Genomic DNA, 21,342 nt, shown 5'->3' on the forward strand with positions numbered 1-21,342 from the left:
GATGAGGGGAAAGAGGCAGGAGGATGGCCAAGGGAAGGTGAGAGGCAGGGCAGCCAGGACTTTCTACGGAGCCCGCCTGCCTCGGGTTTGCACTTTGGAGAGGCCTACTGCCCGCTTCACGTAGGTGCGGAATATTTCAGGGGCAGCTGTCTCTGGACAAGGTGTGGCCTTGTGCTTTTTAACCCAAGGAGCCCTGGAGTGGAGCCAGAACAGACCAGTGTGTGTCTCCTTCCCTGGAGGCTGAAATGTGGGTCACGCTCAGCACTGTCACTCGGGGTCCTGATTCACAGATGCCCAGGAGAGACTTGTGCGGAAGGCAGGCGCCTGCCTCCCGTCGCCTGGTCAGCTGACTCAGGCCTGGCCCCAGCCTGGGGCCTGAGGAAGTCGCTGGGAGTTGCCTGGTGTGAGGAAAAGCTCAGAAATCTGGGGCTCCGTCAGGGTTTAGGGGCTTGGGATAATTAAGTCGCATTTCTGATCTCCCTGCACGTGTTCTGGGGGCTTGGGGAAGCATTCTGCCATCTGTACTTCACTCAGTGACCTGTGACCAGGCATGTGGGCTCCATCCCACTTGGTGGGCAGTGTTCGGAAGCCCCACCTTTGAGCCAGGGCATGTCCTCCCAGAACCCACAGACTGGGGGAGGCAGATGGGAAGGCGTGCGCTGTGGGTCCGAGGGTCAGTGTGTGGAGGGCTCTGGCATGGAGGGCCTGGGGCTGCGGGGGAGTGCCGGTGAGCTCACTCGGTCAGCGGAGCAGACTGCCTGCTTGCTGAGTGCTGCCCTTCAGATTCAGTCCTTCCAGCCAGACTGCTAGGAGGGCAGAGTAGAGGCCCTGCAAGACACAGCCCTCCAGTCGACCCCAGCAAGAAGCCTCCAAGGAGGCCAAGCACGCCTTGTCGTCAGGACCTGAGCCCACTGCTCAAAGCCCACATCACCTAGGAACTGACTGGGGAGCTCCCCAGCAAGGGTCACTGGGGAGTTTGGGCAGATCCCTGGGGTTGGACCAGAGCAGAGGGCCACCGAGACCCCAGGAGCAGCCTCTGAGGGCAGCCACCCTCTGCCTGTCCCAGCAGCATTTGTCCTGGACCCTCCTTCCACGCTCCTCCAGGGCTGGTCCTTGACCCTCCTCTGGACTTTGTCTTCCACCCTGCCCGCCTGCTCTCACTTGCCCTGGCCTTGGCCTGCAGGCAGATGGGACCCCATCCCTTGACCCCCTTCTCAGCCAGCAGGTGCCCTCCCTCGCGAGGCTCATCCCCGGCTCTCTGCTGCTCAGCCTACACTCCCCCTTACACTTACTTCTGACGCTTGCAACCACCCTGGGAGGTACTTTGGGTGAGCACTATCATCCCCACTGCTGGAGGGAATACCGAGCGGGGCGCCCTGGGAGGCAGTACTCAGGACGGGGCGGGGGGGGGGGGGACAAATTGCTAATGCCAGCTTCTCTTCCCCTGCTCCATCCACCTCCAGATTCCCATAAACAAGCCTATGAGCAGATACACGGTCTTCCAAATTGCCCCAGCCACAGATAGCGGCTTAGCAGCCTGTCAGTGTGCCTGGCTGGCGGGCTCCCGTGGGCTCCCAAGATGCGCCCGCATCATGGGATCCTGGCCAGACCGTGACCCGAGGGGCTCCAGCGCAGCTCCTGCAAACCCAGGAACATCCCCTGCCTTTTGCCAGAGCTTCCTGTCATCAGCTATGGGTGCTGGGCCCCTGTGGGTGCGTGTTTTCAATGCATGGCCACACCGGAGAATCCCACCCCAGCCTCAGGGCTACCCCTTTCAACTGCTCCTGGGGGTGGACCAGCCAGGGGCCAGGGCATGGGGCGTACAGGTTCTCCTCGCTCCCCCTGCCTGCTGCGGACCAGGTGGGCGGGAGAATGAACAGCTCTCGCATTTAGCGGGAAGATTTATGGTGCTGCTGGAGAAGGCCTGGCCTGGCCCTGTGCAGTCCGGAACGGCCCTTGAGGTGGGGACAATAAATCCAGCCCATTATTTTTTACGAGCCTCCCACCCCATAAACAACTCCTTTGGCTGGTGAGCCCAGCTTCACGCCCTTCTCCTGGCCTGGCCTCCAGCCAGCCCTGGCCAGGCACCAGGACCCCAGCACTGACAGCGCGGAGTCGGCGAAGGGGATTCTCCCCTGCTGCAGCCCCTCGGGCCTCCCAGAGGGGACAGTGCAGGGCAGACGGGTGAGCACCAAGTGGAGAGGTAGCTGGCCCTGGGCCTGGCTCCCTTCTTGGCCACAAGCCCTGCGGCCTCAGTTTCTTAGTCTGTAAAGTGGGGCAAACATGAGTGAGTATTCATTAAAGAATTGTTTATGAGGACAGCTGTAGACACCCTGTGTCCCCTGATGGTGTGCGTCGACCTGAGCTCAATAGCACCGTCCACTGTCACCGGGCATCACTACGTGCCAAGCTGGGCCCGTACTTAGCCGTGGGCAGTCGGATCCTGAGAACAATCCTGTGCCGTGTGGCTCTTACTGTCCTCAGTTTCAGGGGGGAGAAAATAGACACTGAGCAGCAAAGACATCTGTCCACAGTGAGTAAGGGGCACAGTGAAGATTTGAACCCAGGTCCGACCGACTCCTAAGACCAAAGGTACTGCCAAGAACAAACGGGTGGAGGATGGGGACGGGAGGCCCACAGCCCGGAGCCCTGTGTGGAACAGGGGCCCCCTCTCCACTCCCCGCCTGGGGCCAGGTTTCACCCTAATGCTGAGTTAGTGCAGCGGCTGGCTCCGGAGTCTCCCTGTCCCGCTTGGCCTTCTGACGGCAGCTGGAGCCACGGTTCCTCCCGCCCCCCGGCGTGTCATTCCCCACTCAGGACCTGCGCATGGCTCCTCTCCGTGTTGTGCACGTTGTGAAGCAGCCACCACGAACTCTTACCTCCTCTGCACCAGAACGTCTGCCTGCACCGCCTTCCGAGCCTTCCACATCCTCCCCAGTTCCCCCGCCCACCTGCCTTCTGTTCTCCCTGGAACCAGGGAGCCCTGTTACGTGTGCCCTTTACCCAGTATGGGCCTTGGACTGTGTTATTTCTTCCGCCTCGAATGCCATTCCTCAGCCCCTCACTGCCTGGAGAACTCCTCATCATCCTTCAAAACCCAGCCCGCTTTCACCTCCTCTGTGGAGCCGTCTCTGACTCTTGGCAGGCGTGGCTTCCTCTCGGCGTGCGCCACAGGTTGAGGGGCTCAGCCCTCTCTCAGGGCACCGCTGTGCAGGCTCCTCTAAAGGACACAGATGGCACAGAGGACACGTGCCGAGTGGCAGCGGGACGGGATGGGGTCCATCCCATGCGGGGGATACGTGTCGGAATTGTGTGCAGCATCGGTGTTACAGAGCCCTCCCGGGCCCCTCGCGTGAGCACCGTGCGCAGCACCCGGCGAGGACCTGCCCAGGGCATGGGGCTGGGCCGTGGTCAGGCCGGCCGAGGCCTCTGCGGCGGGACAGCCCAGGCTTACCAGCCCCCCAGAGACGCCGCTGCCGCTGCTGTGTCCACGGCCCTGCCGGAGCAGAGTCCTCCACGGGCCACTTCTCCTGCCCGCTGCCCCAGCGCTGTCCTCCTGTTCCCGGGGCCCCCATCACAGTGCCGGGGCGGCGTGCACCCGCCGTCCGTGTATCCGGCGAAGCCACAGCTAGGCCGTGGGCTGGAGTCAGAGTAAAGGGTGAGAGTGTGCAGAGGCTCCCACGGGCCGTGGCCCTGCCCTTGCTGCGAGCTCATGGGAAAGGGAGAGCTACTCGACCTTTATTGAGGTCCTTCTGTGTAGCCTTCACTTTTCAGAGTACTTGGCAGTGACAGGTGCCACAAAGGAGGGGACAGAGGTGCGGGGAGGGCGGCAGTGCTGCCGGTTTGGGCTGGAGCCCCCAGAGCCCGAGCATCCACGGCTCTTGAGCCCCTGCTCTGCTCCGCTGCACCATGGCGGGCACCGTGGCGGGCACCATGGCGGGCAGCAGAGGAGAGGCACCGGCCGACGTGCTGGGGAGCTGCTCGCATCCTTAGAGGATCTCCTGCTAGCGTATCCCCCGCATTCTTACTGGCTTCTCCTCCCAGGTGCCCGAGGGCTGCTGGGAACACTCTCAAGGCTGGCATGTTGGCCCCTCCTGCACCTACGTCACCTCTCAGGAGAGAAAAACGATTTGTTCCCTGGTCCTGGACAGGCCATGGTCGGGGGCCTGCATGAGCTGACTGTCCCCCCCACCCATGGCTTCCTTGAGGATCCCCGTGGATGGAGGGATCTGGTTGCCGGATAACATAGAGGACACCGTTTATATTTGGATTTCAAATGAACAGTGAATACATTTTTAATGTAAGTATGACCCATGCAACATTTGGGACATACTTATACTTGGAAGTAGTCGTCGTTTATCTGAAATCCAGATTTAACCAGGCATCTGCTGTGTTTATGTGGTACATGTGGAAGTCTGGCAGCCCTGGGAGGGGAAAGCCGCCTCCAGCCTCCCCAGCCTCAGCGGAGTGAAAAGTCGGCCTGGTCCCCGAACTCTGGGCCTGAAAGGCTTGGATGTGCTCGTGGTGACACCTAGTGGTCAGTGGGGGAACTTCAGGGGGTCGGAAGGGGAGGGAGGAGTAGCTGGGAGGTGACCCAGGGGCCAGGGTGAAGAGGGGACAGGCGCTGCAGAGTCAGCCTGTGGGGGGCGCGGGGGAGACCGGCAGCCTTCGCTGAGCTCCTGAGTCGCGAGGCACTTCACAGAGCAGGAAGCTGCGCCACTTCCAGGGCCACACACCTTAGAGTGGGCCAGAATGGGAGGTGTGAGGCAGAGCTGGGGAGCCCGGCCCACCGCACAGCGATGCCACCTCCCTGTGGGACTCTGCAGCTCTGCACGCGTTTGCCCACGCACATCTGCACAGACGGCCACGTGGTCCTGGCGGCTGTTAGACAGGCTGCCTCCCACCTCACAGACGCAGCTTTCCAGGGGCCCCGGTGTCAGGACTGGTCAGGGCCCCGGGGTGGGGGGCCCAAGGAAGGTCGGTATCACCTGGGATGCCAGGAGCCAGCCACGGTCCAGCAGTCCATTCGGCCGTCTGTCCATCTGTCCATGTACACAGGGCCTGCCCCCCAGTGAGCCGCTGTGGCAGTGGGCTTGTGTCAGCTGTGGGTAGGCGGCCCGCGGGCCTTGCTCTTGGCTTCCACACAGACCCTCGCCCAGGTGGCACTTTGCAAAGGCTCAGAGAACGTGCAAGCGCCTGACAGCCCAAGCCAGCAGGGCCTCGTGAGCCGCCTCCTGATGTGGCAAGAAGAATGCTGAACTTGAGAGCTGGGGCGTTGGGCGCCCCAGGGGATTGGGAGTCAAAGGTTCTGTGTGGCTCCCAAGCTGACTGCCGCGTGAGCCAGGGCAGGTCACTATCCCGGAGGCTTCAGCCTCCTCAACGGAAAAGGAAAGGCTTCGTCTAGTTGGTCTCCAAGGTCCCTTCCAGGGCTGGCTTTCCAGAAAACCAGCCCGTTCTGGCTGTTCGCTTGCATGTAATTCAAAGCAGGCCAGCTTCATTTCGGAGCCATGCCCCTTGTCTGTCAGCAGCGCGCTTTGAACCCACTACCCTGCAGGTGCACACTGAACAGCTACAAGGAGCTCAACTGTGGTCAGCCCCTGGGAGAGCAGCACCAGTGAAAGGCACAGACAAGAAGCAGGCCGGTCCTGTGGAAAGGTCTGGAATAAAGGAGACCTTCCCTAAATATTTGTAGAAAGAGACAACAAGTAGGCAGGTGAGCAGATGAAGGCGCTAGGAGTCCAGTCACTGGAGGGTTGGACTTTTGTGGCTGGACCAGAGGAGGCCAGCTCAAAAGGGCCAGTCCTGGTGGGGCCCTGGTGGGGGGCCACTGAGCCTGACGGAGGGGCAGGAGGACAGAAGGGTCCTGCCTGGGAGTGTGGGGGTGGGGGAGCAGTGAGGGAAGATCAGGCTGACAAAGGCAGTGAGATGCGGGCAAGGAGAAGGAGGGGAGCAGAGTCCCCTGAGGGGCCCCGAGGCAGCCCAGGGGATCCCAGGGGGCAGTAGGTAGTCTGTGAGGTGAGGGGTTGGGACCCCCTTCAGCCTGCTGGCGAGTGGCCAAAGAGGCTCCGGTCCCTGTTCCACCACACAAGTTAGGAGATCTCTCTCTGAGCCTCAGCATCGTCACCTGTCAGGTGGGCCTGCTGACAGGACCTGGCGCCGGAGCCGTGAGAGACGGTCAGTTAGGGATGCGTGTGAGGAGCCTGGCATGGGGCCTGGTCCTGAGGAGCTCGGGGTAAGCGGAAGACCACAGTCTTTATTACTCCCCCTCCCCAGGTGGGGCTGCCCCTAGGGATGTGGCCTGCGGCGGGCCGGACTCCTGGTCAGCCGGGGATCTGGTCTGGGGCAGCCAACTGCTGACACCTCGGCCAGGCCTGGCATTGCCCAGGACGATGTAATTTCAGGGGCAGAAGGTGGGAGGGGGAGCCTTGTGTCCTGGCTCAAGCCCAGGCCTTGTAATGAGAGGCTCCTGGAGCACCATCCAGGTGCAGATATTGTTGGAGTGTAATTAGGGGATCAAGGCAGATCCGGGCAGGTGGGTGGTGCAGGATCAGAGTTGACACCCTACAGCAGGTCGCAGCCAGGGCTGGGCCTGCAGACAGATGCACTCCGTTGCCTGAGCATTGGCCCCTGTTCCGATGCAGAGTCAAAGCCCAGAGGGGCCAAGGCCAGGCCCCTCATGGGTACAGAACATTTCTCAGGCCTTCAGTCCGGGCTAGACCCTGTGCAGAGCATCGGGGCAAAGAGGCGACTCAGGCTCGGGCCCTGCCTCCTCCAGGAGCCCCTAGTCTGGTGGGGAAAGCCTAACAGACCCAGCAGTTACAGTTAGTGTGGTGGGTGCTCTGAGAGAGGGCGCTGCGAGGGTTTTGGAGGCCCAGGACAATCCCCTAACAGTCTAGGGACTGGGAAGGAAGCTGGAAACAAGGAAGGCTTCCTAGAAGAGGTGACACCCAAACACGATTTCAAGTAACTGTAGTCGGAGCTGCCAGTCAAAGGAGGAGGGAGTGTGTTCCAGGCAGAAGGCTCTGCATTCCCAAAGGCACCAAGGTGAGAAGGGAGGGCAGGATGTGCAGGCTGACAGAGTGTCCCTGTTACCTAGGGCCATGGCAGGCCAGATGGGGTCAGGAGGACCTTAAGTGCCATACTGAGAACTCTCAGCCTACTCCTTTGGGCACTGGGTTGGGGGGGGGGTCAGGGAGGGGACACTGATGACTTTTTAGCAGTGGGAAGACACAGATTTATGCTCTAGAAAGTTCCCTCTGCAGCTGGTGAAGGGCAGGTCTTTGAGTCAAATGGAACAGGTTCAAGTTTCACCTCTGTCACATCCCGCTTAAGTGACCGTGGGCAAATTGCTTAACCTCTCTGAACTCTGTAAAATGAAGATAAAGCTACTTGCCTTGCAGCGTGGCGTTATAAAGACCTGTAGTCTTGTCTTTGTGTCTGTGCCAGGCCTGGGGCTGGGCCCTGGGGAGTCGGGAATGAACAGGGTGCTCGGGCCCACTGCGGGCTCAGGCAAGGGATCTGAGGAGCACAGAGATTGGAGGGAGGGTTGGGGGGATAATCAGCTTCTTGGAACTGCTGCCATTTGACATGTCTTGGAGAGACAGGATGTGGACACGTGGCTACAGGTAGGGAGGACGGGAGCTGGGTCATTCCGGTGGCCCAGATCACCGTGGGGAAAGTTAAGGAACAGAAGGGGACAAGCCCGGGCTTCCCTGCCCCTCCCCTCGGCATGGCTCTCCATCGCCTGCTGGAAGTGCCCTGGGAGCACAGGTTCCGTGAAACCCAGGTTCCCCTGTCCCGCTCTGTGTCCCTTGGGCAAGGCACCGAGCCTTTCTTCACCCTATTCTCCTCACTTGCACAGTGGGGATAACAGTGTCTACTGAAGAGTGCCCGTGAGGCTTACGGAAGATGATTCGCGTGAAGTGCTTAGGATACAGTAAGTGCTCAATAACAGTAGCTGTGGCGACATCAGCCCGCAGTGAGTTTCCGGCGGGCCCCCTAGATCCAGCCCCTCCCCTGACCTCACCTCAGCTGTAAGCTGTCTGTGCCTCGGTGCCCTCCTCTGATAAGTGGGGAGAACACCACAGGGCGTGTGTCACCCCGATCCCTCCAGCAGGCCTGTCCCTGCCGCCGCTCCCGTGCCTCTCCCCCGTGGCAGGACCTTTCCCTGTTTGCTTCATCCCCCTTCAAAGCATGTGGGAGCCCGTGTTTGTTTTTGCCTGCCTCGCTTGGACGGCTTGCCAAGTCTGGGCTGGGGAAGGCAGCAGCCTCTTCCTGCCGCCCCCGAGGCTCCAGCCTCTTTCTGGGCTCCATAAGTTTCTATTGATGAGGTTGAAGGGGAGGAAAATCCCTTCCTGCTGAGGTGGGGGGAAGGGCGGAGCAGGGTGAGTGTTCTTTTCTCCCTGCTCTGCCGTTCCCAGCTTGCCTGCCTTTTCCATGTGTTTAAGGGACATGGATGCGGAAAATGATGTTATTGATGAAGTCGCCATAGCAACGACCCTTGGGAGGCACACATTCCAGCTTTGTTATCCTGGGCCAGGATGAGGAGAAAGGGCCAGCTCCTAAGTACAAACAGATTGAGCCCGCCTCCCCCTGCCCTGCTTTAGATGCATCCGTGAACTTTGCTTTGCCGAAGACGCGAGGTGCACACTGGTTTGGGGCAGGCAGATTCTGCCATCGTTTACCTCTGTGCACACTCTTATGGGGTCTCCAAAAATGATAGAAGGTCTTTGGGGGAAATGGGCCCTGGTGGGGAAGGGCGGCCGGGGCCTGTCCCAGGGCCCAGAGGAGACAAGAATCTAGGGAGGGGCCCATCGCGAGGAAGCCTTGGGCTCTGGAGAGGTGGCCCTGGCCGCCCTTTCCCACCCAGATCCCGCCTCCATTTGCTTGTCTGTGAAATGGACATGGCGATACTCGCTTCTCAGGCTTGCGATGAGGGTTAAATTAGATGAAAGGGTGGTCAGAGCCCAATTCCCTGCACCATGTGTTCTGGAAAACTCAGAGAAAGGGGCTCCTAATTACGTCCCAAACCCAGCCTTCCTCCCTTGCCCACAGCCCCTGCCATCCCTCCAGGCTCCTTTGTCCCTTTCAGGGTGACAGCAGCAGCCTCCCACGTGCTCCCACAGCCTTGCCCCGGCAGCTTGCCTCCCGTGCAGCATCCAGAGATCGTTCTGCCACATAAGCGCCCCCCTGCCCCATTTACAACCTTCCTGTGGCTCCCCTGGCCTGGGGTGCAGTCCCTGGAGCTCTCACCTGGGCCCTTAGCCTCACTGGCCCCAAGAAGGGGAGGGCAGCTTGAGTGAGCACCTGGGAGGCAGGGCCCCTGACGAGCCACTGTTCCACGGGTGGAAACTAAGGCTCAGAGGGAAGTGATTGCCCAAGGTCACGTGGCAAGTGGCAGAGTCTGAAATTGGATGCAGTGTCACAACATCTGTCTCCTCATTGCTCCCTGCCCCGTTCTGGGCACAAGGAGACACTCGATCTGAGTTTGCAGAACATAATTGGATTTGGATGGGTCAGATCAAATTAGATGCGACCTGGCGAGCAGCCTGGCCTGACTGGCACCAGGCCCCTGAAGACCAGGATTTCTGGAAACGACTCTGAAATTCGATCTTATTTCCCCTCTAGGCAAAGAGGTAAACAGGGCTTTGTGCTGAACTTGGCACTGCGTGGTTACTCCCCATATCAGGACAGGGAGCTAGGCCGAGGGACGCTGCACCTGGCCCAGGGACAGCCATCTTGTTCAACCCCCAAGAGCAGATGTGGTACAAAGCAGGAGCCACGGGAGGACAGAGTTTGGGCCAGGGCCCTTCAGCTCTGCAGGCTCACAGAAACCCACTCTGTGCCCAGCCCTGGGCCTGGCCCATGCTCTGAAGGAGACTAAGGACTGGCATCAGCGGAGACGACATGCCAGCCAGCGCTGGCCAGAGTGGTCCAGCCCCCTCAGAGGAGCTGGGGCGGGGCGGAAGCCGAGTGGGTAGAGCAGAGGACCCTGAGGCTCCTTCTAGGGTGGAGCCAGGACCAGTCCTCTGGAGCAGAAGTGCTTGGTATCCAGCGCCTCACTTGCCTCGGGGTTCCCCTGTTCAAACGCACATACCCTCGGCAGTCGCTGTGCTGGTCATACTGCGTGTTAGCTCGCTGCCCACAGGACAGCCCTTCTGGGAGAGGGCAGAGGGGCCGCCATCGCCTCCATCCCTGGGGCTGGGGCAGAGGAAGCCACACCAGGCTCCAGCTGGTGGAGCTAGCGGCCTATCCCCTGCCCAGGCCTGTGCTGCCTCCGTCCCTGAGCCACCAGAGCTCATCTGCAAGGTGAGGAACTGACGTGGGTCATCCCAGGGTGGGGCTCTTTTAAGGGAGAGGTAAGGGGCTGTCCCACGAGTGACTGCAGGGCTTCTCAGAGCCTTTAATGTACGCTGGGGGGTTCCTGAGAGGCTGTTTCATAGAACACGCAGCTGCAAATGCCACAGGGTACTCTCACAATTCTCTGTGAGGTGCTCTGAGGCCGGACAGCCTTCATCTCTCTCCTCCTCGTCCTCCCTCCTTCTCTCCCGCCTTTGCTCTCCTTGTATTTCTTTCAGCCCCTGTGCTGGGCACTGAGGACACAGGCAAGGATAAAAGTCCCTTTAAGTTCCCGACGGGGGCAGGGGAGGGTGGCTTAGCAAGGATTTGCATGTAGCACCCGGCAGGATGAGGCAGGAACCCGGTCTGTGCCACACACATTACACAGTTCTCTCGTTTGAGTTTCACGGCAACCGCTGGAGGCAGAGGTTATGACAGCCCATTTCCCAGCTAAGGAAACAGAGACCCGGAGAAGAAGGTATCCGACCAGAGGCTCAGTCAGGTACAATGCAGGCGGGTTCCGGCCCCAGCCCCGCTTGGGAGTGGCACACTCTTCCTCGGTGTGCCTTGATGGTGAGCACTCGTGCGGGCCACCCTACAGGCCTGGCAGCTAGCCTTTCCCTCTGGAGGCTCTGCATTCATGCCCTCAGTAAGATGCGCTGAGCATCTGCTGTCTGCCGCCAGGGCCCTAGGCACCAGGACATAGCACGAACAGGACACCTTCCCTGCCTGTCGGAGCTCTCTGGCTAGTGGGAGAGGTGACGGCAGGTAGACGAGCACAGGGGGACATACATCCCACCCCATCTACACTTGGAAGGAAGAGACAGAGAGCCAGGAGACTTGGGCTGTGGGGTCAGATCTTGAGCTACACTGGAAGAATAAAGGCATCAGGTAGCTGGCAAGGGGAGTCCAGAGAAAGCGCGTTTGTGGAGGAGGCCCCGTTCAGCACTGCCTGGAGGCATGGGTCTTGTAGGCTGGCCCGTGGATCCCTCCCCTTGCTCAGCTGAGAGCCCGCGACCTTTCTGAGCAGTCATGGTGGGCGTGCGCCAGGCCTTCCACAGGCCACTGTGGTGCCTGAGCCGGTGGGAGGGCCGCCAAGGCTGCCAAGGGAGAGCAGGATGCAGAGGACAAGCAGGGGAAGGGTGGGAGGGCCAGGCCGCTCGGGGACCCTCACACTGTTCCCAGACGCTAAAGGGGTGACACAGGCACTCAGCTGATGGCTCTGGAAGTGAGCCGAGGCTCCACCCTCATGCTCAGTGGCAGCTGGTGCGGGGCCAGAAGAGCTGGGGTTGTGTGCTTTGTTGAGGGGCTGCCCCATGGAGCATCTGAAGCATCTGAACTGGCCTTGAATGTTAATAGGTTCTTAATTCTGAAGAAATAGTAACAGGCACCACTTACCCCCCTAACTCTGTGCCAGGTCCCCAGTTCTGTTCACCCCAGGAAGTGCTTGCTGCCAGTCAGCCTTCTGGGTCCCACACGTGTAGCACGGTGACCCCAGGGTGGGACAGTGTGGCCAGGAAGCCAGCAGCCTGGGTTCTAGTCCTGCCATATGATCTGAGACAGACACGTGCCATCTTGGGGCCTCATTTTCCCCATCTGTAAGATGGATGGACAAGACAGGCTGCAAGGATCCATCCAGCCCTGACCATCGGCGGCTCTGCCAGTCACGCCACACATCTCGTGGCCCGGAGCATGGCCCGGAGCCAAGGGGAAGATAATGCAGCTCCTGTGTCTGTAGCCGGTGAGGAGCTGAATTACCAGCGCAGAGCAAACTATATTGTTCCGGCCCCGCAGGCTGGGCGGTTCAGCCATCTTTGGGATGGTTGCCAATGTGATGGTGAGGCCCGATGGCCTCCAGCTCAGGGAGGAGGTACCTCCAGAAGCACTCAGGCTGAGAGGACTCCAGTCTCACATGAGGCTGCCTGTGTGACTACTGGGCTGTGAGGCCCAGACCTGTGTCCCAGACCCTCGAGGAAGAGGGGAAAGGTTATTCCATCCCGTCCCAGGCAGGACCTATCTGGACAGCAAGGGGACTGAGAGGCTCAGAGCTCAGCCTGCCCTCAGGGGCTGGTCAGAGAGTCACAGGAAGACCAGGGAGCAGAAACATGGCCACCATATCAGTACCACAAGTGAGGGCAGCATGGGCGTCCAGAAGGCCATTGACCGGCCTGGGGACTTAGGAAGGCTTCCTGGAGGAGGGACATGGCGGCATTTGGCCTTCCAGAGCGCCACCACGGGTTGACCACTTCCTGTAGCATCCAGTCTGCGGCAGGCACCCCTTAACCCAGTGGAGACAAGAAGTGACAAGTGCCTGGAGAATGGGGGGGCATGGCTTCAGGCCCAGCGGCACCCCCAGGGATTCAAACAGCAGGGTCAAGAATCAGCACCCACCCCTGCCCCATTCTCCTCTGCAAGGACTCTCCTCTCAGCCAACTCTCCCCTTGTTTTGAAAAATATAGCTTTTAATTAAAAAAATATTTATGTCAACATGTAACATTTTTAATTTCTATTGTTATAAGTTATTAAATATAAACTTCCCCATTTAATATCTATTATAGTAAACAGTAACTGTAGCATGTCAACACCTAAACAGAAAATCTTCAGGCTTCTCTGTAATTGTCAGAAATGTAAAGAGGTCCCAAAGCCCTTTCCACTGATGACCCAGTGCTGGCCCTGCCCTGGGCTGGAGAAAGAGGGCCCCGTGCTCCGGAGCCTGGGTGGGAACTTCAGTGAGTCACATGACCTCACTCAGGTCTTTAGGTGGAAGATGGGGGACCTCGCCCACCTCTCCCACAGTTGCTAAGACCACTGAAGTGGACACACTCGAGGCCTGGGGCCCACCCTCCCAGCTCCGGGGTTCCATTGCTTGCTTCCAGATCGACTTGGACTGGAACACTGGATTACTGCCCCCCCCCCCGCCCCAATTATCCTTTGCCAGCAAAACAACATCTTGGCTCATTATTAGTCTAGATTCTCAGAAAGAAAGATTGCCTGCTGGCAAGTCCATGGTGTGGGAGAAAGCTGAGTGACTTCTTTAAAGCATTAGGCTCTGTTTAGCATCCAAAGTTCAGGGCCACATCAGCTCCCCAGTGACAAATTTATGGTTAGTGATGATTAGCAGGGCTTCTTGTAAGTTGTGTTTCTTTGGCTGGGAATGGAAATTCAATCTCCCTTTCTTCATCCCTTTCTTCATCTGCCATCACATCTAAGCCTGAGATTAAACAAGGGCCCTTGGGCTCTTCCCAGGTTAGGAAGAAAGCACAGATCTGTTTGAGTGGCATCGATCACCTGGGCCAGCCACAGGACAGCCCTGGGAGATTAACGCAGGGTGGTGGCATGGGGGCAACATGGGGAGCAGTCAGGAAGCCCCGTGGAACTGGTGGAGTTTGGGACAGGCCCAGGATTTTGTCTATGGAAGACCAGAGAGGCAAGGGCGTGGATGGGGAACACTCCCAGGGGGTGTTCAATAGGCCGTGTGGAATCGCAGGCCCGTGGAGTGCGAGTACTTGATGGCAGGAGACAAACCTGGGAAGAGGCCAGAACAACTCTTGGGGGAGTAAGCAGGGAGTGAAGGGTGATGCCGGACTCAGCCCACCATTAATAAAGCCAGTGGTGATGGTCCGGGAGGCTGCTTTGTGGCCACCACCTGCCAGCTGACCCCTCAGGGCAGCAAGTCTCTCAGAAGACCTGATGAGAGGCTGCATATGTCTCAGTGGCCCAGGAGATCCCCTCGACCGAAAGCCTCCTCTGAGGAGGGGCTGCCTGTCCTAGCCAAGGTCCCCACGAGGAGCTATGCTTTCTCTAGATCTGCAGGAGAAGGCACGAGCCTTCTGAAGTCAGCACCCCCATAGAAAAATCTAGTGTCAGAATACCTGCCCTGTCTTGTCTGTGAGGCAGAGAGGATCATTCCCACCTTGCCAGAGAAGTGATTTTCTCTGAGACACACACTAGTCAGGAGGCCAGACTCCTGACTTCACAGTGACCTAAGGGAGCCATACTTTCTGTGTGAGGCGGGCTCTTGCCGGCTCACAAGGGCCCATGGTGCCCCTCTTCCCCACTGCACCTTCAGGGATCTCCCCTGGGAGCTTGGGGTCAGCCTCGATGGAGCATTCACACCACAGAAATGCCACACCACCCCGAGCCCCGTCCCCCAGTCGTTCGACGGCCCAGCAGCCCGCTGGGTCTCCCATGCCGCCGTACAAGGTGTGCATGAGTGCTGTTGTGGAATTCGGTGAGCGGAGGGGGCGACTCTCCACACGAACCGGAAGCTTCCTGGGAGGAACCCTGGCACTGGAGTGCTTTCTTTGGTCAGCTGTTGGGTAGTTGGGCCCACTCTGCATCAGTCCAGTAGTGTGATCTGAAGAAGTGAGAAAATCCAGCTGAGAGCAGAGGTCAGCGCGCCCAGCACAATGCAGGTTTCCCTCAGTGCCATTTCGTTGTTTCATTTCAATTTAGACTTTTTAAAAAAATCTTTGTTGTAGCTGCTGGGGTGTGTATGTTCTGAAGCGTATGTCAGATCTCAGTTGCCCCACACCCGTGCTTACAGCGGCCAGGGTCAAGATGGAGCTGGTCCTGGCCCACAGGTGAGCCACCTTGGGGAAGGGAGGCCGCCGTGTGTCCCCGTCTGCGGCTTCCTCCCCTCTGTCCGGGGCTGGCTCCTCTCGGGCCGGACGTGGAAGTAAGGCCTCAGGACGCCGTGTGGGCGGTCAGCAGCTCTTCCTTTCATCTGCCTTTAGCCTCTTGATGGACTTGTGACCTACAACCTCTCACTTGACCCCTGATGACCTCATAAATTCTGGAAACTCCTCACAAATCACCAGGAAGATAAATATCAACTGGGGTCATCTGAAGGGGGTCTGAGCCACTCCAGGCAATCAGGGAGGGAAGATCAAGTCTCTTGGGGTGGGGGGTGGGGTGTCCCAGGAACTAGGAGTGACTGAGGAGAGAGGCACACGGCCCACCCAGGGGACCCTCACTGTCCCCATCGTGCCAGAGCCCTCAGAGCACATTTCGGTGTAATCCTCAGCGTGCATCGACTGGAGCCCGGGCCTCTAGAGACTCGATGTGCGTGGTCCCCAGTGCCTGCCCTGGAAACCCAGGGCAGCCCAGCTCTGCATTCCACAAGGCCTCTGCGGCAGGAGCGGGACAGGGGTTTATAGTCGGAGGTACTGGTCCAAGTCCTGGTGGTGCCTCTCAGTGCCCCATGGGCCTTTGGGCAGGGGTCTTAAGCCCGGCGTCCTAACCTCTGAAGGGGGTGCTGGCCTTTATAGGGGCGAGGGGCCCAGAGCATTGCCGCTGCCTAGGCTTTGGTGCCACAGTAGAGTCTCAGGGAGCCTGGGAGGAGAGGAGACAGGGACAGCCGGCCTTGTGAGGGACAGGGCTTCTGAACCTGGCCCAAAGAACAAGCTGGAAGGGCCTGCTAAGCAAGGGCAAGATGGGCAGGGCTCCAGATAAAACAGCCCACTGCAGCTAGAGGGTGGGGACACTAACAGGCAGTGGGGCGGCCCAGCCCTGGCATCCTGGGGACGTCTCCCCTTTCTGAGGCCTCCCAACCAGCAAGGAGGGCTGCTGCTGGCTGCCCCTCTAGATGAGGCTTCCCAGAACAAGGTACCGGAGGTTGGCAGACATTTTCCTTTAAAAGGAAACATGCCAACCCGCAGGAATCCCGAGCTAAGATGTTGGAAATGGGGACACGTGTGTTCCTGGACCTGGAACAGTCTGCATGGGGCACAGGGGTGTGCGGGTGGGGCAGAAGGCCAGCAGCAGGTCGCGCAGGGCTCTGCATTTGGGAGTGAAGGTTCCACGGATCCTGGAGCACTGCAGTGACCAGGGACAGAAAGAGACCCCCTCGGGCTGCCGGGGGATGGGGGGGTGGCGTGTAGTTCAGGGCATGGCTGTGGGGCTGCTGAGGACGAGCCTCTGTGCAGGGACGCAGTGAGAGGTGGCCGTGCGGGAACAGGGCCTCCCAGGAAACAAGTGCAGGCCTGCCAGGGCACGTTTGCTTAGGGCTGCTGCCCGCCCACCCAGCCCCTCCCCTCTGGGCCCAGCCTGAAACCAAAGTCTCCGCCTGCCTTCGTGGGGCACGGGCCATCCCTGTGCAGCCGGAAAGGTGCCCATGCTGCCCCCACCTGCCCTGGTGAGGAAACGGTCTAAGGCCCTGAGCTGTACTGGGTTCTGTGAGCTGACCTAGGGCAGGGACGCTTCTTCCGTGGGTCCCCTGGAGTCCTTCACAGTGCTCTTCTCAGAGCGAGGCCTGGTTCTAGACCTGTGCACGGCGTCCTTGGCCTCTCCCCGAGAGCTCCCCCTGCGGACGGCTAGGCGTGCACCCCGGCGTGGGGGGTGGTGTGCATGCTAACAGCAGCCCAAGAACAGTGCGTTTGACGGTGACATTTTATGGGCCGCCTCTCTTCGGCCTGAAATGTTCTCTCTCTTCCCTCCCCCCGGTCCCCTACCCCTCTCTCGTCTGTCTCTTCCCAGAGGGTATGAACTGCATGAACAAAGACCACGGCTGTGCCCACATCTGCCGGGAGACGCCCAAAGGTGGGGTGGCCTGTGACTGCAGGCCCGGCTTTGACCTTGCCCAAAACCAGAAGGACTGCACACGTAGGTAGATGGAGACAAATGGGTCAGACATCCCCACGCGTCTCCTGCCATTGCTTTATAGGGGGCGGGGGAGGGGGTCTGTCCAGTCTGCTGGACGTTGCCCAGGGAGGTCTCTCAGCCCCTGGGGGTGGGGAGAAAGGGCAAGGTCCCCGAAGAAGCCTGGGGAGGCATGAGGGACGGGGGCTGGGAACTCCAGACATGGCGTTAGCCCAACCTGGCATACCAGTACCAACAGCCCCAGAGCAGGACCGTGCCTAACAGCCCTGCGGTGCTTATCTTAACCCCCAACCCCAGAGCCCCATAGGCCGAGCCTGAACTCTCCAGCGGGTATGGAGGACTGTGGCAGGCACAGAGGCCTATAAGCTCGGGCTTCCTGGCGGAGCAGGGCAGCCCTTGGTAAAACAGGGTGGTAGAAAAAAGGAAAGGAGCTGGGCTGGGGCGGGGACGGGGAGCCCCAGCCCAGCCTGTGCTGACCTTATTTCCAGGATCAAAGATCAGAACTTTACAGTCCGCCCCTGCAGGGCCCACCGTAAATGGTGATGCCCCGTGAGATCTGGGTTGAATGAGGCCTCTGGCCAAAGGTACCATCCAGGACCGGCCTGGAGGTCAGCCTGCAGGGCTCGGGTGTTAGGCACCCTCTTAATGTGGTCATCCAGCTCCCCAAGAGTGGGAGCCAGCAAACGGAGTAGGACCAGGGCTGAACACACTCACAGTCCTTAAGAGCTTCAGACCCAGCTCCCAGCAGCTGCGTGGGGAGGCGGGGGGCGGCCCCGGCTCACTGGGCGGCTGGGCTACCTTTCCTGGCGCCCGGTTGGCTCATGCGTATAAAGAGCTGAGGGAGACCGGTGTGAGCCCTGCCCACGTCTGGCCAGAGACAAGGACTTCATTCCAGGCCGCTTTCTGATGCGGAGAAATGGTGTGGAGGAGTCCGAATCCAACTTCCAGTAGAGAAAGCAGCCCCAACCTCGCCCCTGAAATGAGAGACTGGGCTGCCCAGCTCTCACGAAGAAAAGGTGCTTTCCATCCTTCATTCTGTGGAGAAGAAACAGCTGGGCCTCACCGGCTCATCATCCTTGCTCTTTGATTGTCTCGATTGTCATCAGCTTCCTCTGGGCTCCTGCCACACCTTCCCCAACCCATGCTCTCCTCAGTCACCAAGATCTTGGGGACCCACATGCACTAGACACAGCCCCTGTCTCCATGGAGCTCATGCTCCAGCCCCCACACTCATGATCCGTCCACTCCCCAAAGTGAAGATGCTTCCTTCTGGCCAGGTATGTTCTGAGATGTAGGCAGCCTTCCTCTTTGTTCCTGGGCTTTCCCGTGGGATCACACAGATAAACGTGTAAGCGGTCACCACGGGCAAGTGCCCAGCTCCAGCCCCAGGACTCCAGCCAGGCCCTCTGGTCCTCTACATCAGACGATTCCTGTTGCTACGGAGAAACCTGCCGCCACCTGGCACCCTTCAGAACAGAAAATGAAGAACTCCAGCTTTCCCAGTCCTCCGGACAACGGCCAAGGACAAGCATGCGTGGGGTGGGCAGGCTTGTTGTCAGGCTCAGCCACAAGTAAAAAGTGTTCCTTCACTCAGCAAGACTGGCCAAGCCCTGAGCTGGGTGTAGGCAGTGGCTGGGACTGACTGGCCCGTCTGGGATGAGTGTTGCAAGGGGGCAGTTTGCTCAGAGAACATCTCCCAAGGCGCCAACCTGATCTGAGAGGTCAGGGACAAGGCAGGGCTTTCTGTGAGCAGCAAGGCCCCCCCACCGCCCCCGACAGAGAAGAACTAAGCCCTTGCCCCGAATGTTTGCTGGTGAAAGAAACGGCAGCCCCACCCCCTCGGCTCGGCAGCTGGGTATCTCCGAGCTGTGTGGAGAATCAGGTACCAACCCCGGGGCCAAGGAGCGGGTGAGCACACCGCAGCCCTCCTGTGAAGGGACTGCGCAGGTAGCTGTCCCTCCCGTCAGCTTTGGTTCCTGCCGTGCGGTCAACATGGAGTTCGTGTGATGTTGGCTCTGCAGCTCTCCGTCTAGCCCTAGAGGCCAGCTGAGGTTTAGGAAGTTCTAGATCTGGATTTGGGGTGGGGGCTGAGGCCTGGCCTAGCCAGCCTCTGTGGACCGGCAGGACAACAGGGCCTCTGCACCAAACTCTTTCAACTCTCCAGAGTCCAGGACCCACTCCAGGGCCAGAGGTCTTCTCCATCCTTTCTTGGTCATCCCAGAGCTCAGCAGCACTATTATCATGCACAAGCCGGAGGCTCTCTAGGTGCTCACGAGCTCGGCCCTTGGGGTCCAGGAGATGCACAAACCCCCGTGTGCGGGGTGTGGGACCCTAAGCATGGCCCTCCCTCAGGTTGCCTCAGACAGCCCTGCATCCTCCTTAGAGTCACTTGCAGGACACGGCCCATTGCCAGGAGCCCAGAGCTTGGAAAGAACTGTCTGCAGTGTTCTCACAGCCTCCTCACCACTCCACCCCTGCCCAGTCTGAAGTGGGGCTTTTCTTGGTCTGGAAAGGCACATGATGCCCAGGCCAAGGCAGGGCTATGCCTGGGCTCTGCCCTCTCCTGAGATCCATGGCAGTCTTTACCCTTGGCTTCCCTAGGGCTCTTCCTAGGCAGAGAGAGAAGCTGTTTCAGAGATGGGAGAATGTGACTGCAGGCCACCGGGCTCCCCGGGAAAACTGAGAGAAGAGATGCTCCTCTGGAGAAAGGGCCAGAGGGAGCTGTGCATCCTGAAGCAGTTCTGCAGGTCCTTGAAAGGTCGTCCCGGAAGCCAGGCCCCTCCTGCGGATGGGACGTTAGCTCCCTGTGGAAGAGGCAGCCCAGTAGAGCCTCTCTCTGGTTGCGAGGACAGCGTCGGGGACACTGAGCAGGACCACTCTCTTCATGCCCTCCTCAGCTGGCATGTGTCCAGGCTGACAGGGCCACCACCATCACTCGGGACGGACGCCCCGGAGGCCGTGTGCTGTGCCCCTGGGGAGAGTACTACCTGGGAGAGGCAGCTGCGGGACTCAGTTCCAGAATGCTTGGGATCCATCTCCAGGAGCTGCCACCCGGTCGCTTCCCTCTGGAACCAGCCCTACTCATGGGTCAACCTGATAGAACATCATTAATCCCAACTGCCAATTCGGAATTTTCGACTGGGTTGGTCTGAGATTTATTTTTGCATCTTTGAGCATCTTTAGGATCGTCTTGCAAGCTGAGTAAAGTAGGGGCTGCAAGAACCCCTCCTGTAGAGATCTGGGAACTCCTTTAGCAATACCTCTCACCCTAAAATGTGGTAACGAGTAGTTTCCTTTTAAATAAACCTGAATTTATCATTTTTCCTTCTTCAGACTGTCTCCTTTTTGTTTAGCCCCCTTTCAGCCAACCCAGGTTGCTGATGCTGTAAAACATTTTAAGATTGTGGGCTGCAGGGCGCCGGCTCCTCCAGGCCATAGACACTGCAAACTATGTAACATCTTTAAATAAAAGGTCATTTTCCAAAGTGCACGTGAGCGGACATTAATTTGCACAGGTTCCATCTGTTTGGACATTGCCTTGGGAGGACCCGGGCTCTGAGGGGATAGAGATTGAGATGGCTGCTGGGACGAGGACAGACTAGACTTCTGCGGGGATACCCTTCCACGTGCCCAAGACCCAGGCAGAAAAGAGCAAGTGATGCAAGAACTGAATGAGTGTCCCCCTCAGCACGGGCCCACTGCCACCCTCCCCCACCTTGTGGAGGACGCCTGCCATTAACAGACACTTGTCCCATTAAGACAGTTTCTAAGTGTCTCTGGGACAGAGGAGGGAGAAAATGGCCTATCCTATCCCTTTCTTCACCTGACGCCATCTGAGTCTGTCAGCGGGTGCCAGCCCTTTCTGAAGCCCACATGACCCAGGTCCATTCTCCTCTCATCCCAGTTCCCATCTAGAGAGCGAGCCATTCCATCCGAGACCCTGGAGGGGCTGAAGTCCAGGGAAATGTGCACCTATTCACTGATTATCATATGCCGTCACTTTGCTCCCTGCCCCTTAAGAGAAACCACCAACACCAATAAACTAATCATCTTTGTTGTCATTCCTTTTATACACACGTATGTACACTTTGGGCCTAACTAGTAACCTGTAACTATGGAAACGGAGGCTGCCAGCACAGCTGTGAAGACACGGACACGGGCCCCATGTGTGGCTGCCACCAGAAGTACGCCCTCCACTCAGACGGTCGGACGTGCATCGGTAAGTACGCAGCTCTGCCAGGCGCTGACACCCTGCGCCACCCTCCCTCCCCCCAGGGCCCCCCTGCAGCCCTGAGGTTGTCCAGCACCCCAGCACCACCCCACCATGTCCCAGTTTCCAAGAAGGAAGTTAAGGGAACAAGAAAAGGAGGACCCCACGGTACTAATGGGGCTGGCAGACGTCCC

At 59.1% G+C, this 21,342-nt stretch overlaps 1 protein-coding gene across 1 annotated transcript in view; it reads left to right on the top strand.

Annotated features, from left to right (window-relative positions):
- The window catches only part of SCUBE1 (signal peptide, CUB domain and EGF like domain containing 1), a 138,500-nt gene that overhangs the window by 62,304 nt on the left and 54,854 nt on the right, over positions 1-21,342 (top strand). The window contains exons 5-6 of the mRNA XM_034987338.1: positions 16,816-16,941; positions 21,041-21,157. Coding sequence (XP_034843229.1) covers positions 16,816-16,941; positions 21,041-21,157 — 243 coding nt within the window. The remainder of the gene's footprint in view (positions 1-16,815; positions 16,942-21,040; positions 21,158-21,342) is intronic.

Source organism: Mirounga leonina, unplaced genomic scaffold, assembly GCF_011800145.1.
Source record: "Mirounga leonina isolate KUSES-001 unplaced genomic scaffold, KU_Mleo_1.0 Mir_418, whole genome shotgun sequence".
In the NCBI taxonomy this organism is placed as follows: domain Eukaryota; kingdom Metazoa; phylum Chordata; class Mammalia; order Carnivora; family Phocidae; genus Mirounga; species Mirounga leonina.